This window comes from Pipra filicauda, unplaced genomic scaffold, assembly GCF_003945595.2.
Source record: "Pipra filicauda isolate LSUMZ 115617 unplaced genomic scaffold, ASM394559v2 scaffold68_size4259465_pilon, whole genome shotgun sequence".
Lineage (NCBI taxonomy): Eukaryota > Metazoa > Chordata > Aves > Passeriformes > Pipridae > Pipra > Pipra filicauda.
The window spans coordinates 564,291-580,709 of NW_024104853.1; the positions used below are offsets into that span (position 1 = coordinate 564,291).

A 16,419-nucleotide genomic window follows, 5' to 3' on the forward strand; every position below is an offset into this window, starting at 1 on the left:
TGTTGTCTCGATAGCACAACAACTGGATGTAATTAATCCTGGCGGTACTGAGGCTGGAGCCAGCAGGGACTGCGAAGGAATCCCACGCCTTCCACCTCTCCCCTTTCCCACACGGCAGAGCACGGCCCTACCAGGCCCATCCCCGCGCTGCTCCGCGCGCCGCCGCCAGGGGGCGGCAGTGCCCGCGCGCCCCGGCCCCGCCCCGGCCGCTTCCGCAGCGACGCTGGCGCTATGTGGCGGGCGGGGGCGGCGGGCGCGCTTCGCGCCGCGGGACGGGCGGCGGCGCGGGGGAGCGGCGGCACCGGGGGCGCCCCGAGGGTGGGCACGGCCGCCGCCGGTCGCGGCCGCACGGTGAGACAGGGGCGGGCGGGCAGGCGGGCGGGGGGGGGCGAGGCGCGGCCTGCGGGGGCGGGCGGGGCGGTCGCGGCCGAGCGCCCGCTAGGGCGGGGGACAGGGAGCAAAGGGAGTCTGGCGGCGATTCCCGGTCCGGCCGCCGACTCCGAGCAGGTTGGTGTGAGCTCGCGGCTGCGCCGGGCCTCCCGCGGCCGACCGGCAGGGCGGTGCGTCCTCTCTCCCTCCCTCTCTCCTTCACTCAATCCTTCCCTCTTTTCTTGTCCCTTTCTCGTGCCGTCCCTCCCCCAGGACCTGTCACAGTCTGGGAGCTGTTTCACTGCCCTGCAGCCCCTTGCCAGTCGCAGCAGACGCGCTGTCCGCCCCGACCGCCACGGGGCGTGCGCGGGAGGCCGTGCTGGCTATGGGCCGGCACCGCGGCTGGCAGCCCCCAGCCACGGACCGAGGGTGAGAACACACACCGATGGTGGTAGAGCCGCTCAGCCTGGACAGAACCTGAACATATTCCTGGGCTTGTAGCTTTTGATTCTAAGTGTGTGTTAAAGATTGCTGAAGGGTAGAGTCAGAAACGTAGGCACCGCCGTGTATTTTGTCGACCTGTAGCGTTGTGACGCTGTTCTCCGTCCTTTCTGTACGTGTCATGGTTTTGGATAACAGACAGTTCATCTGAAGTGCCTGCGGATAGATGTCAAACCCCATGGAGAGAGATGGGTCTGTGTTTTGCTCTCCTGTGCTTGAAGAGGGGGTGTTATAGTTCCTTTTCAAATGTCACTTGCTTTTCAGCTCGGTCTGTTAGTTTTCACAACCTTGCACAAGTACACAAAAAGCAATCAATAATGCTCTTTTACCATTTATTCAAATAGTCGGCTCTGGTTAAGAAGAAAATGGCAAGTGTGCTATCTTTCTTTCTTGGTGGATAGAATAAGTGCTTCTGCTAGTATGTCTAGTCTGGGGGTCAGCTTTATCCATGTATTGCATCCCCATTTTGCTTTCTTGTCTGATATTGCTAGTACGTTGATACAGCTTTTCCACAACTTTGCTTTGGTTTTTAAAGTACTTTTTTTTCCTCCGTACCAAGAGAAATTAGAAGCTAAACTGCTTGTTTTACAGAGAGCTCTGAAATATGAAGTAGTTTTGGCTCTTTCATACATAAGTATTCAGTGGCTCTATTTATATCAGTTTAATATGTTCGTAGCTTCCAACAGAGGGACGAAAGTTGTTGATATTGCAGTGTTTGAGTGGTGGATGCTTGTGAAAATCTGGGCCTAAGCCAGTTGTCTGAAGTTATTCAATATTTCTGTGGTAGACCAATAGAAAAGAAAGCAGTTCTCTTTCCTAGTTCACTTTGCTGTGAGTCAAAGGATGGGGTTTTTTCATTAGGTTGTATGAGGAAGACAGGGGTGTCCTGGATTGCTTCAGTCACCCAAGGACTAAAGCTGCATAATTCTTTCCATATTAGCTCTGTGATATAGAATATGAACATTTTACTTGAGGATGGAAAAGACTTCAAGGATCTATTTAATTTATGTGATAAATACGTAATTTCTAATTCTTCATGTTTTAACTTCTAATTGCATTTTACTTTTGCTTACTTTCAACAGCAATTACAGTATTCTTCAGATGTGAAGAGCAGGACTGTTCGGTTCATGAATTTGAGAAGTGCAGGAACTCTGAGTGACACAAGGTGAAATGTATTTTGAGATACTCATGAAAATATCAGTTATGTATTTTAAAATTACTTATATACATGTTAAGACTACCAGACTAATGCTGATGTGATTTAAAGGACAACTGCAGTTTTATCTAAAAGCATTTTGTGTGAATTTGGGAAGTCACTTAAGAAATAATTCATGTACCTAAACGTGGGTGTCTAGCACAATTTCATGTATGTCAGGGGGTATGAAGTTTCTTCTGATGCTGAGAGGGTGTGACACAGCATCTGTCAGAGGCTTCTCCCCTTCTAATGCAGCAGCTGGAGACACAATGAAGGATTGTGTGGGTGTCTGAAGTGGCTCTTGCCATTAAGTGCCTGAACTGCATCTTGAACCAGTACATGAATCCTACCTGATCCTAAGGCTTTCTGTTCTCCATGTCCCAAGGCGTTTTTGTGGTGTCTCTCACATAAGTGGCATAGAGTGTATTTCAGTAACTGGCTCACAAGACACTTTTTTAGAAAACGATGTTCTATATTATCAACTGATATATATATTAGATACTTAGTCCGTATAACTGTTGTATTGCCATACCCATTAGCAAGAACTTACTGAATTGTCTGTTGGTAGAGATACCCACCTACACACTCATTTAAAAGTTGACACTAATACAAATGGAAAAACTTATGTGATTTAATTACACTTGGTTAGTTAAACTGATCTAGACCTTTTTCCACTAAAGAGGATGACAGAAGCAGTCTCAGAGGTGCTTACATACACCTTACATAATGGCTACAAGGATGCTTTGAGACTCTCTGGAGAAGACTTTAATTGTATGTATTAGTTCAGAAGCACACTTTAAATAGCATTTAATTACTAGGCTGTGTTGGTAATTCCAGTTGTGCACAAACATGGCATGTGATATTGATGTTTCTTAAATGCTTATAGCTTCAGCAAGTTTTGTAGAGCCAAATGACATATTTCTAAGCAGGAGGTGGTTTTGTCTCTGTTCGTAGAGTTCAAAACTAAGTAATCCTTGCACAAGGTCCATTTATGAAAATGCCTTTCTTGGAAATCTGTCTCTCCTTACTAAAACAGGGATTAGTATATCTAAGGAAAGAAGTATATTTTCCTCAGTTAAGAGGAAAAAATTTCAAAATTCCACCGCCAGGTATAAGGTGGATTGTTATCTACATCACCGTAAGAAAAATTACTACTTGTTTTATACGGTCATTTCATGGTTACTGTTTCATCCAAGGTCATGGTCTTGGTATGTTTTTATTAAAGGGAAAATGGTGTCTTCCATGCTTTTCCTCCTAATTACGGGCTTTTATGTCATTTGTAGCTCTTTAGATGAGACCACTTATGAAAAACTGGCCGAAGAAACACTGGACTCCTTAGCAGATTTCTTTGAGGACCTGACAGATAAGCCTTTTACCCCAGAAGATTATGATGTCTCTTTAGGGGTATGTTTTAAACATTGTATTGCCACTGTAATTGTTGTTGGTTGATTTTTGTTGATTTTTTTTATTAGAAAGAGATTAGATTTAGATTAGTCACCTTAGTGCTGACACTTAAAATACAATTAGTATTAACAGCTTGATTGTTAAAATATGGCTCCTTTTACTGACTGGGGCAACAATTCTGGTAAAAAGCAACACATACTGTTGTATGATTTGAGGATTTAAAATGTTTCATATATAGGGAAAGGCATAATATAGAATAAGTGAACACAAGAGGAGGTGGAAACTGATTTCTAATTTCTATAGACAGTAGACTATAAATTTTTCTAAACAGGCATAGACATCTGACATAGCAATCAGTTCCCTTCTGGCGAATACTAGGACAAGCCTACATGGCATAGTACATTTACATAATGTGTAACTGTTAGAGCAATTTCTTTGATTGCCCCGAATACTGAGAAGCAGCATTTGTCTTGACCAAATAGAGTATGTTTGTCTTAGCTTTACTGATGACAGCCTATGGTGGAGAGAAGCAACAAGATAATGCAGTGTTGGGGTAAGTGGTTGCAGAAGAGAGACCAGAGCGTACATGGGGAGAAGGCTGCTGTCACAGGAGACATTGGGTGGCTGCTGTCCTGATAACTGGAGACTTCAGTAGGTCAGCCACCCAAATTCTTTTACAGGAATGATGGACTCAGATTAGAAATGTCTATTTTATTTGTATAGGGAATTTTTTAGTTTTTATATAAGTTCAGTTCCTGAAGTGGTTTGTGTTTGTGTGTTACAGCCCTCAACATGACTAGGAGAAGTCACCACACTACCGTCTGTAACACATGTCTTTGATTACTACATTTTTTTGAGGTCACATAACTACTGCTCCCTCTTTATGTCTTACCACAAAGAGATAGCTTTCTACTGGCCCTATCAGTTAAAGTCTTATGCTCAAGGTCGTTGAAGCAGATGGTTTGGATTGCACTGTGCAAAATAGGAAACCAAATAATTTTGGACTTGCTCCTATGTAGCTTTGTCATCGTAATGTTCTTTTTTTGTTTCTGATAACTAGGATATAAAATAACATATTGTTAGTAGCATTCTGTTTAGCAAATACTGTTTGTTGCTTTAAGTATGTAGCTAATGTTATAGCTAATTGCTTTCCTGGTAAAAAGCATTTTTTAACCACTACTCTTCAGTATGTTTTAGGATATCAGCACCTATTAGCATGATGTAAAGACCTTAGGACAAAAATTAGTAAAAAGATTAAAATTTACCCATTTAATAGACACCTCATTAAGGTGAAGGTGATGAGTCATTTTATTTAATAATTTTTTTCTCCATCCACTGTATGGTGGATTTTGTTTGACGTTGACTCATTGTGAGGTTAAAAAGGTAATATTTTTACATGGTAATTTTTACCAGTGGTCCTTTGTTGCATAGACTGTATGATGACAATTAATAATTTGCTGTCGTTTCTGTTAAGAGCAGAAGTTTTAAGTAGTCCCAGCTTGTAATCCAAACAAACAAGACTGTTGCTACAGGAAGCCACAAGGTGGCAATCGTGATAAAGGTCTGTTGTGCCTGTCCATTATAGTGACCTTGATTTCTTCATGTCCGGGGGAAAAAATCTCTTTCAAAGAATATTCTTGTTACCAAGAACATTCATTCAGTAGTACGAAACACATACAGCAATATTTCTTAACATATGGTAAAAGTATCTTGCAATTTAAGTTATTAAAAATTCAAATTGTATTTTCTAGTATTTCAGAAGTATTGAAAAACGTATGGGAAAATGTTTTCAACACAGCAGTAGAAGTTAACCTTTGTTTATTTTGCAATGATAGAGCAACAGTACTCTCTAAGAGCTGACACAAAATGTAGTCAATAGTATAAATTTTTGTTAACTCTTTGAAAACCTATTTAATTAGAGTGTTTCTGTAGCATAAGGGATAATATCATGCTGAATACTTAATATGGCACTAAAGAATGCATAGAAGAATAGCAAAACCTGTATATTGCTACTCAGGTTTAACCCCCCATCCTCCTCTTATTGTGCTGTATCTCTACAACTCTGAGACCACTGAGATATGGAAAAGTTTAAATTCTGGCAGCCAAAGAAGTAGCTTGTTCGCATCCTTCTCTGCAGAATACCAATATCCAATAAATAAACTGGAAGGACAACCTGATGGCAGTATGAACCAGGAGAGCCTTTTATTTTTGTTGTACTGATCACAGCCATAAATCGCTTAACAAGCACAGAAGCAGCCTGTTCTCAGATCCCGAGAGTATTGTTTTGGGGCTGGTGATCCTTGAGATAAGTTAGAAACCAGTAACACTGAGTTACTTTGTGGGAGAAGGAAACTTTGAGCTGCTGCCTGTGCTACAGAGTAGCAGGCAGTAGATACTCTTATATGAAAATATTTTTTTTCCCCATAGTAAGTACTTACACATAGCAAATAGTCCTAGCAGTTGACTGTAGCTCTAGCAGTATCTTCTTACTAAAGCATGAAAAGCATGATTCCCTTAAAGAAGCTTTATTGTGCTATAGGGCCTGAAGCATTTTAGACACTGCAAATTAAATATGACTACACTATTATCTGAATCATCACACTCCATTCTGTAGAAATGTTTCCCTTTTTAACTAGCATAATTCAGATCATCTGTAAATTAACTCTAGTCCAAGTAGTGTTGTTTTTTTTACTCTTAAAGTTGGAACAGAAAATATTTTTCTCAGTTAGGAGAAATGTGAATCAATGTTGTCAGTAAGAAATATGAGCAAGGAAGAGAAAAGAAATGCTCACTAGGATAACGGTCTAAAGGTGGAATAACTAAAACAAAACCAGAAGACCTCATGGAGTTTAGAACTGGAACATTTTTGAGGTATGAATCAAAATTACTGAGAAAAAATTGTGTTTATTCCCTGGGAAACTGTTACAGTTACTTAAGAAAAGTAAGGTAAAATTACATGGCTCTGAAATCCTGCAATGACACATAAAGCTTCCTGACTTGTAACCACACCAGTTCTGCATTGTTCATGAATAGAAAAAAGTTGTTATTGGGTGATGTTTTAATTGTTGCAAAATGAACTAATGGTCCTTTCAAGATGCCAAGTCAAAGCCCAAGAGTGTCATTTAAGTAGTGCCATTGTGAATGGTACAAACTAAAATCAAACTGACCAGACAGTTTAAAATATAGATCAGACTCAAAGATATGCAGCTTGTGCTAGGTATTAAGACAAGTTTTGAATACCTAATGATTTTTCCAAGCTATTACTGTTTAGGAAATAGTTGAGAATGTGATACAGATATGTTAAATTTCTGCCACTGCAGATAAAGTAATTGTTCTCAAATTAACAGAATGCAAATATTTATTTCTCACTTTTCTTTATCTTTTAAGAGTGGAGTACTAACAGTTAAATTAGGTGGTGACATGGGAACATATGTAATCAATAAGCAAACACCAAACCGTCAGATTTGGCTGTCCTCACCCACTAGGTAAGTTATGTGCTAGTTATGAACGTAATGTCTGCAGACTGAGTGGAAATGTACTTCCTTGTTTTTATAGCATGGCATGGATCATGTCATATCCTTTTCATAAGTAACCCTTTAGCTCTGTATATTCTCAAAACATGATATAATCTAGATGTTCAATTGTGATTTGCTGTAGAGGTTTGGGGTGCACTGCAGTACACTGACATACCTAAATTAATGCAGGAAATGTGTAATGCAGAATTTTCATAGACTGTTCCGGTCCTAAACCACTGTCTACAGGACTATAGCCTACTTACAGAAAAAATACACAGCAATGATTAAAAAAATCCAAACAAACAAAGCTTCTGTTGGAAAAAGACTGATGATGATGTTATGATCTAAACCTCTCTTTGTATTTAAACAGGGTGGCTCCTTCCCTTTTAAGCTTGAGGGATTTCCTGCTTTATATGTTTGTGCTCACACTGTTTGTTTTTGTCAAGCATCTGCACTTCAAGGGAGCCCTAGCTAGCTGCTTCCTCTGTCTTCTCTAACGCTGTGCTTTGATCCGTTCCAGGTTTTCTGATTGGTTTCAGCATGGAGGGCAACCAGATAAGTGAGAAAACATTGTAGCTGTGTCATCCACCACCCCCCCCCCCAAGTTTTTATTCTTTGCCACTATCCCTGGAAAAGAACTGAGGGAGTTGGTCAGTGTTACTGGTGAAGGAAGCAGTTTATAAGATTTTTGTATCACTAACACAAAGGTTTCAGTATTTATGAAAAACGAAATTCAGATCATTTCTGTCTGTTTGGAGCCAGCTCTAGTTGATCTAGTACTGATGTGCTCCAGCATATGGAATATGGAGTTTGTGAAAAACTTTTCCTTTTTTTTGTTTGTTTGTCTGTTTGTTTGTTGTGGGTTTTGGGAGTTTTTGTTCTGTGTGTATGGTTTTGTTTGTTTTGATTGCTCCAGTAGTGAATAAAAATACACAAGAGAACTACTTGAAAAGTCTCTGATGGTATTTTTCACCATGATGAAAAATTATTCACCTACAAACATTGTTTTGTACTCTGTTAGCTGATATTATGGTAAACAGTGGTATTTCCTGAATATGATGCTATATGTTCACTTACTTCCTCACTTCTGAAAGGCAACTCCAACAAATACTATATGATCTGGACTGACATCTTCCCAGCTGCAATATGCTGGGAAGTGAAAGAAGCAAATGTTGCTGTCAGTAATCACTTGCATTGAAGGTTTTGGGGCATTTGTACAGTAAATGTTGATCTTGAGTCTTTAAGAACATATCCCAAGGGAGACGAATTCCTAAGATGTGTAAGAGATGTTTTCTTGGAATTTTTTTTTAACCTTCTGTTTGGTATTGTGCATCTACACATCAAAGTTTACTTAGTTGACAATTACAAATAAGGGCTGTGAGGGGATGTGTGCAACCTGCCAGCAGTGTGATTGCAGTAATTTCATGTAGCTCCTTTGACTGAAAAGACTTTTCAAACTTACATAGTATCACCTTAATGTGATATTTTAATTCTTCTCTCTTACTGTTTAAAAGTGTATGCAGATTTTCCATAAGAAATACATTTAGTCTGTATTTAATTTAGTAGGCATTTTATAGATTTCACAGGATCTTTGCTTAAATTATTAATTTTAAATTTAAAAGTCACATTTGTACAGGATTTTGGAGGTTCAGAGAACTATGGAGGTGTTTCATATGCTAACAGTAATCACCAATATTTACTGCATAACATTTAAAACCATTTCAGATAACATACATATTTCTTTGTTATTGATTAAATGGTCTGTCTTAGGCTGAGTTTCATGGATAACTGGATCCCATTCCGTCATTCTCTAGGTGCAGGACAGTATAAACACACACTTGTACCACAAAGGCTAAGAAATGAGAAATGCACGGTAAAGTAACAGGAGCACATAATCTTGATTCCAAACAGTTACCAGTTCTGATACAGCCAGGGAGACTTCAGTGAAAGTGATTTTGATTTGTGCTTGTGTTTATGACTTCTCATACTGTGATTAGTGGTTGGAAAGTTCTTCATTTGGCTCTTGGGAGTAATTCAGAATACTGAGGTTCAGATTAGTGTTTATGTTTGTAGAGAATCTGCAGGTTGTTTTCATATAAATATATAGGATAGTCTGTTTTCTGCCAGACCTTGTATGTTGACTGTCTGAGTTCCAGGACATATTATTGTACAAGATATGTTTATCATCTGGTTTATTCCAGATGAACCTTTCATTCCTATTTTCTTGGTTTCGTTGACATTAACAGTAGTGAGTTCCTTTCAGTCATTGTTCTATTTCACATGTGGAGAATTGGGTGGATAGAAAGGTCTGGAATGGAATGCAGCTGTTCAAGTTTCTTTCTTGATACTTAATGTAGGCCTGAAAAAATCAAGCCAGCAACAATATGATAGAACAGAAGAAAATAGCATTTTAGGAACAAGTCTACCACATGCCAATGTATTTGCTTTCAGCTGGTAAATTATTTTGTTGCATCTAAAAAGAAAGTGAAAATGGTGATCTCTTTTCTGCTGTGGTTAGAATATCTGCATGTGACTGGAGCAGAAACTAATCAGTGGCATTAATTCAGCATTATAAATATCCCTTGTGATATTTGTGTGCAAGAAAATCATTTGAATGAGGGAAGAAGGGTGTAAAGGAAGAAATCGTGGGGAAATCAGTGCCAAAAGCAAGAAAGGAAAGAGGTTGTCTCCACTGGGAGTGACTGATGTATCTTGTCACCTTTCACATATATCTGTTTGATGGCTCAGTAGTTCCTGACATACTTGGCGTTTTCTGCTTCACTTCCCCAGACTGTCCACCAGTCATTCCCAGTGCTGTCTGTTCCTTTTCCTGGGCACTCTCTGGCATACATTATAAATACAGGCTTCCAGCAGGTCTTCTTGAATAATCTGTATTTACACGGTGTGTGATGTTTTTGGTGTTGTTTTTTTTCTAGTGGGCCCAAGCGCTATGACTGGACTGGACGGAACTGGGTGTATTCTCATGACAGAGTATCCCTTCATGAACTACTATCAAAAGAATTTTCAACAGCATTAAAAACTAAATTGGATTTATCCTCTTTAATATATTCTGGGAAAGAAGATACTTGATGACATTCTACCTCATGGAAGTTTAAAGACTTTAACATCAAGCAAAGCCCTTTCTTCGTTTCTGAAGTACCTGAGCTTAATTTTGTTGGGTTTTTTGGCATCAGTATGTTGTGCAACGAAAATGAAAATAATATATTTTTCGTCTAGTGTTCAGTCTTTCAGTTTCTGTGCTGCTGTTTCAATATGTGTCCATGTAGTACAGGTGGTTGAGGTCACCCTTCCTTGTCACTTCATTCCTTGCTTTCTCTTTGCAGAAGTAAGTCATAAATTCTTACTGTCTGTAGTCTTGTTTGGAGATACGGACTGACCCACCTGGTGACTTCCAACCAGTGCACAAACACTAAACTTCTTTTGGTGAGACATTCACCAAAACCAAGAAATGCCTGTAAGTTGCATTGGCATAAGTTGTGGTACTGTGAATGCATTGCATTAAAGTTTGTGGCTATTTCAAGTAACACATCGCAGTCAAATTTAACATGTCATAATACATGTAATGACATTTTTTTCTCTTAGTATTGCAAGTATCTCCAAATTCTAAATTCTACTTTGTTTCATATTAGGATTTTTTTTGTTTGGAGCTAACCTTTAAATTACTTAGAGGTCTATGTGGCTGAATGCATCTTATGGAACTGGAAAGGCCCGTATGTGATATATGAGCAGCAATATATCTGCAAATGTTTCATTCTGTTACTGTGCATTTCCGTTTCTCTACCTTTGCGTTCTTCAAAGAGTAAAAATGCATACCATTTTTTTTAGTTGAGCAAAATTAAGATCATGGTAGCAAAAATTTGAGCTAATTTTGTTCTGTTGCATTTCTTTAGTAAGTGGTCTTAGATTATCTTTTTATCACCATGATACAAGGCTCCCCTTGGCACTGTGCTGAGGCAGAAATTTCTTAGAACCGAATATGGTACTTAGGCTGATGAAGCTGTCTTCATCAGTCTGTTAAAAATGTGAAGGAAATAAATCATATACTCCAGATCTTAAAACAAAAACATTCAAAAGAAATCATAAACTGCAAGAACACTTCATCATTTGCACTATTATATTATTACCACTTCTGTGTTTTAATTGCCTATAAAATGGAAGGACAAAGTGTTGACTAATGCATGAGGAAACAATTGCACTGTATTCGGGTAAATTGTATGAGAAGATGTTCAGTGCAAGCTGTTTTCTTTTGGTTCCTCTGATGCTGTGGTTAGTTTCGAATGATTCTCTGGCTAGCTTTAACAGGTAGGATTGATTTTGTCACTGAAAAGCAATAGCTAGAAAGTACTGTTGCCCATTATTTGCCTTTAGAGTATAAGCATTGTTACCTGCTATTTCCCACTGCTAAATACAGTACGATTTCACTGGAAGTAGCTCTTGGTTAATTGTCCATGCTGTTTGCATGTTTTTCAGTCAAAGTAAATTTCAGCTCTACTGGATGAGGTAAATACAATGACTCTCAACTCTCAAAAGTAGAAGAATAAAAGACGGTCTTTTTAAAAAAAAAAAAAGCAAAGGAAAGGTAAAAACAGAAGATTTTTTGCTATTCTGAATTTAGAACACTGAAAATAGGGAAATATGGGGGATTTCATGTATTTACTTTTATAGTATTAAGCTCAATCTCCTGGTAGTTCAGATAGCCATTTAAACAGATTTGTGTAGATGCTGATGACTTGATATTTGAATTGAGGATACTTCCTCATGGTTATTCCTTTGCCTGTTCACATTTAATTAGCTTGTGTAATTATTTTTTTCCAATTGACTTTTCCAAAAATTATTTTCTTAAGTAATTTGCATGCAACATCATCACCAACATACCTCTGATTTATATTTGGAGGTTCATTCTCCATTCCCTTATATCTCGTGCAAATGTTTTTACCAAAATAAAGTTGCACATAGAATCCTTAATTCGTTACGTAAAGGTGTGAATTGAGGATGTAATGATAAGGCTAAAGACCACAGACATGCATACTGTTTTGAATTCTTTCTTAAAACACTGGAAAGGTTCTGTGCAAATTTGGCCAGTCAGGGTGGATTCTGTAAGAGCACTTCAGGTTTCACAGTTAACATGCCTTGCCCTTCATCTGTAATACTACTGCTATTTATCAAACAATTTCCTGGTTTTAGGTATCTGGGTAACAAATGGATTTAATCTTAACTGGTGAAGATAAATATCGTCAGCACGTTAGAACGAGTTTTATCTCAGTGTATAAAATGAATCATAGGATGTGACTCATTTTTTGCTTTAATACTTGCATCAAATTGTAAGTAAGGACGAAGACTCCCATGACTGTCACACTTGGACAGTGGAGGCACAGAATGATCTCTGATCATAATGTCAGACCTTGCCTATTGCCCCAAGACAAATAATGCTTCCATACTATTTTTTACTTCTGTAACTTACTAGAATAAGAAAATTGTTGTATGTTCCCCACCTGACATCATGTTAATTGTTTCTTGCCTCACCTCTCCCAAAAGAAGTAGCCGAAGGAAAATCTTCTCATACAGACCATGAACAGACAGTATCAATAACAACCATTGTGTTATGGGCATTACTTTTTCCCACAAGACTGTTGCTCCATCATCAGTGAAGGAGAGCATACAGACTGCTCTGGAAAGATGACTATTGGCATCTGTAGCTTTACTGGATGCACAAGCTCAGCACAGAAACTGCAGTGTGTGGTGGTTCTTTTAGCTATATGAGAGTTTTCACCGACAGCTAATCTGATTATTGTTTTTTTTCTGCTTTTGGCATGCTGTCTGCAAGACCTAGCATGTCTGGACTTGTAAAATTCATTGCTTCCTCTGTGCCGAGGAATTCTTTGGAAATCTCAGTTCATTCATGTAGTCAAGCTTCCAGCAATTGCATACAGTCTGTATTCGTCGAGAAACGCCACATTTGGTTGCCAGGAGTTATGTGCCTAAATGTTTGTCTGGTGTTTGTTGATTCCTTTCCACTTATGGTAGTTCTTAAGAAAATGTTGCCTCTTCCCTGCAAGACTGTGATAAAATCACTCCATCTTATTTCCTTTTGGCAGCCTCAAAAAATGGGAAAAAGACCTGTACTGAAGAGGAGTTAGCAGAACAAGAGAAAGGGGGGTTGCAAGGAGCTTTGTGTTTGATTTCTTTTAGCTTCTGGTTAATGGTTGAACTCTGTGATTGTGCTAACCAGCTCCATAACGTGTGGGAGTCCTGGGAAGGAAGGCGGAGGCTTGTCAAAATACCTGGAAGAGCATTCAAAATAGAAAAGGAAGCATGGGAGGGGCAGAAGCAAAGGCTATCAGGAAGTGATTAACTTTGCCCAAGGGCTGATGTCATTGGCAGGGCAAGGAGAGACTAGGGGCAAGCGGCTTCACGTCCTGGCCCCTTAGGGAATGGGGTTTTAAATTTACTCCACACCACTATTTATAATTGTAACCAATCAAACATTCCAGTCCATTTTGCTGTTGACTTGCTGTTTGTTTTTTTTTTTTTTTTTTTTTTAAATTCCTCTTTAAAGGCAAGAAGAAATTGACTGGAGTTACATCTATCCCAAATTGTCTTTTATGTAAATTGTACTGTTGGCAGTCGTAGAACAAAGGCAAGATTCATGACCTATACTGAGGGAGATGGTCAATGGAGACTGCTTTGCTGGGGGGTAGAATAAACAGAGCTATGAACAATTAAAGTTTTTTACACAGTTACTAATTACAAACTTTTTTTGGAGTTCAGGTTAAGGAAAGACAGACAAGTTTAGAAAAGGAAACAATAGATGTTTAGAACAAGCCATATAATGTTGCTGCCCTCTCGTTTGCTGAATTGATTTAGAAATTGTTTGTGTCATGGTAGTTATGTGATCAATACTCAATTACAATGAGTAATTTTGTAAGCATTGTTACTTTCCAGATGTAGGCTCTTCTGCTAGCCATGAATGTTTTCTACTGTTATACTAAAAAAAAAAAATCAGTAATATTTTAAATGTGACAATAGTCTTACTCCTTTTAACAAGGATTTTAGAAGCATTAACCAAACATCCACTGTTACAAAGGTAGCTTCAGAAAAAGGAAGACATTTGGAGAACTAACAGATGAAGTTTTTAAACATTCATTAATGAAACAAGACACCCAGCACAGTGTAAACCAAGTGATCTGACACATACCTGGAAGTAAGACTAAATTTCCACTCCTTGTGCCTAGATTCTGCCTGAATGCAATATTGTATTACGTACTCATCTCTGAGCCTGTCACTGACTGAAAACATCAAGTTAATGAATTAGCCCTGAATTAGTCTTCTGGCCCCTCTCCCCCCAGGTGATTTTTGCTGTTTGGGGCTTTTAGATTGAGAGAGTCACTTGAAGACTGCTCTATGCACATACATGTTAATTATTAACTATATCTACAAGCAGGCTTTTTTCATATTTGTTGTCAATAAAACAGGCTCTTTCAGTGCCTCCTTCCGAAGTCCAGAAGCTGCATGACGAATACTGTTTGCCTTCTTTATCTAACTTTCTGTATGAGGCATACTGCATTAAGTACAGCTATTAGGAAGAAATTTATCTGAATTAGAAACGCTGTGGGAATCCAAAATATTTAGGATCTGTTGAAAAATCATCTGCCCTTTCTCACCCACAACTAACAAGTCAGAAAACTTGTAAGTAGATTCTGTTTCACAGGCCTGATGCCAGGGATTGCACTATTTAATTTTAGAGGGGCTTGCAAGGGGTTTAACTGTCTGCCAGATAAGAGAGCAGATAAGGAATTCCTGGTGACTTTAGTGCTTTACAATGCAGAAGAAATATGACTCCAAAGAATCCTGCCAGGGCTGTTTGGTCTTGTCTTTTTCATCTCAGCTGCAGGACAGCAGTGATGCTGGAAAGCTGATACCTGTGGAATGCCAGCCTGAAGTGCAGTTCCTTTTGGTATGTTACAGTTTCAGGAACATATTGATAGAACTGTAGTAACACGAGGTGTTCCGGCCTGGAAATGGAGCTGCTCTGCCTTCTGCTAAACTTGGGTGTTTCAGCTGAGAGATGATGTGAACACAGAGCTCTGCCGAATACACCATTTAAACAGCACGCAGCTCTTCTCTGATAAAAAGGGCAGGGAGAAGCAGATTGAGAGGCAGTGTGGAACACTGCACCATGGCGTTAAAGGCTGTCTCAGAGGTCTTCCCGTTAGAAAGGTTCAGAGGGGCAGTGATTCCAAGTTCCAAACAAAACACTGATGTAAACGGAAAACACATCCAGGTTCTAGGCTGGGCGACGGTGCACCTCGCCGGCGGCAGCGGCGACGGGGCTCCGCTGGGCCCGCCCGCAGGTCGGTTCTGTGCCCCGGGCCCGTCCCAGGACCGCCTCGGGCAGAGCCGGAGACCAGACCCGGGGGGCACAGCCGGGGTCTCCTCCCGAGAAACGTGACAGGCAGGGAAAAGCCGGGGGGCGGGGCAGGCTGGCCGCGGTGACTCAGCGGCGCGGAGCACCGGGCTGCGACCGGTATTTCCTGTTCCCTTGCCGCCGCCGCGGGTGTCGGTGTGTGCGGGCGTGGGCCGGGGGCAGCCGGGCGAAGGTTCCCCGGCACTGGGTGGCGGCGGCCGCAGGTGGGGCCCCGCCCAAGGAGGGAGCGCGTTTTCCGCCCCGTCCGGCTGCCGCCGCCCCTCCCCTGCCGTGCCCTGCTCTCCCCATCCCTGCCCTCCCCTCCCCACCTGGGTGCGAGGCCGGCTGCCCCCGCCCGTGCCCCGCAGGAAATCGCCCGACTCGGCAGGAGCGCTCACAGCGGCCCCGGCCCCATACCCGGCCCCGCACGCGGACTCGGCGCCCCCGTCGCTGCCCGCTCCGGGGCGGCGGGGCAGGGCGGAGGGCAGGGTGAGCCGCAGTCCCAGCGCCAGGCCGCCTCTGGGACCTCTGCTCCCGCTGCTGGACGCCCTCCGCGAGCAGGCGAGTATCCCCGCGGGATATCCCCGCCCCGACCCCGTGCACCGCACCGCTCCCCTCCGCCCGAGCAGGTGCGGTGCCCCTCGGCACCCCTTGCCCTCGCCGCCACTGCTTCCGCTCCCCTCCCCGGCGGCCGCGCTGCGGGCACGGGCTGCGCAGCTTCTCCCTCCCGCTCCTTTGTGTGCTTTTGGTTGTATCTCCCCCTCGCCTCAGCTCCTCGGGCGTGCTTTGCCGCCTTCGTCCGCGGGGCCTGAGGCGAGGGCTGCGCCCACCACCCCGAGGAGGCTCTCGTGGTCTGACGCCGCTCTCGCCGCGCACCTGGGCGGCGCAAACAGCCGGGCTTGGGCCGGGGATCGGCTTTCCCCTAACGGGATTAAGCGGCTCTCGGTGACTTTTTCCGTGTTAAGTACTTTCTGGGAGAGTGCGATACTACGTGGAAAGTGGGAGAGATG

The 16,419-nt window shown here is 41.6% G+C and overlaps 2 protein-coding genes across 2 annotated transcripts in view; both read left to right on the top strand.

Annotated features, from left to right (window-relative positions):
- Positions 1 to 231: 231 nt before the first annotated feature.
- Positions 232 to 13,729, top strand: FXN (frataxin). Its single transcript, XM_027722363.2, has 5 exons — positions 232 to 351; positions 1,953 to 2,035; positions 3,349 to 3,469; positions 6,857 to 6,954; positions 9,921 to 13,729. The coding sequence occupies exons 1-5, from the start codon at positions 232 to 234 to the stop codon at positions 10,072 to 10,074; spliced, it is 576 nt and encodes a 191-aa protein (XP_027578164.1). The 3' UTR covers positions 10,075 to 13,729.
- Positions 13,730 to 15,531: 1,802 nt separating this feature from the next.
- The window catches only part of TJP2 (tight junction protein 2), a 66,078-nt gene continuing 65,190 nt past the window's right edge, over positions 15,532 to 16,419 (top strand). Inside the window, exon 1 of the mRNA XM_039388808.1 lies at positions 15,532 to 15,970. The gene's annotated coding sequence lies outside the window, so the exon portion shown is untranslated. The remainder of the gene's footprint in view (positions 15,971 to 16,419) is intronic.

What these genes read in the sequence shown, in the direction of transcription:
- FXN (XM_027722363.2), top strand. Translation starts at nt 232, where the DNA reads ATGTGGCGGGCGGGGGCGGCGGGCGCGCTTCGCGCCGCGGGACGGGCG. An exon ending in ATTATGATGTCTCTTTAGGG is followed by an intron (nt 3,470 to 6,856) that starts GTATGTTTTAAA and finishes TTATCTTTTAAG; the next exon opens with AGTGGAGTACTAACAGTTAA. An exon ending in TGGCTGTCCTCACCCACTAG is followed by an intron (nt 6,955 to 9,920) that starts GTAAGTTATGTG and finishes TTTTTTTTCTAG; the next exon opens with TGGGCCCAAGCGCTATGACT.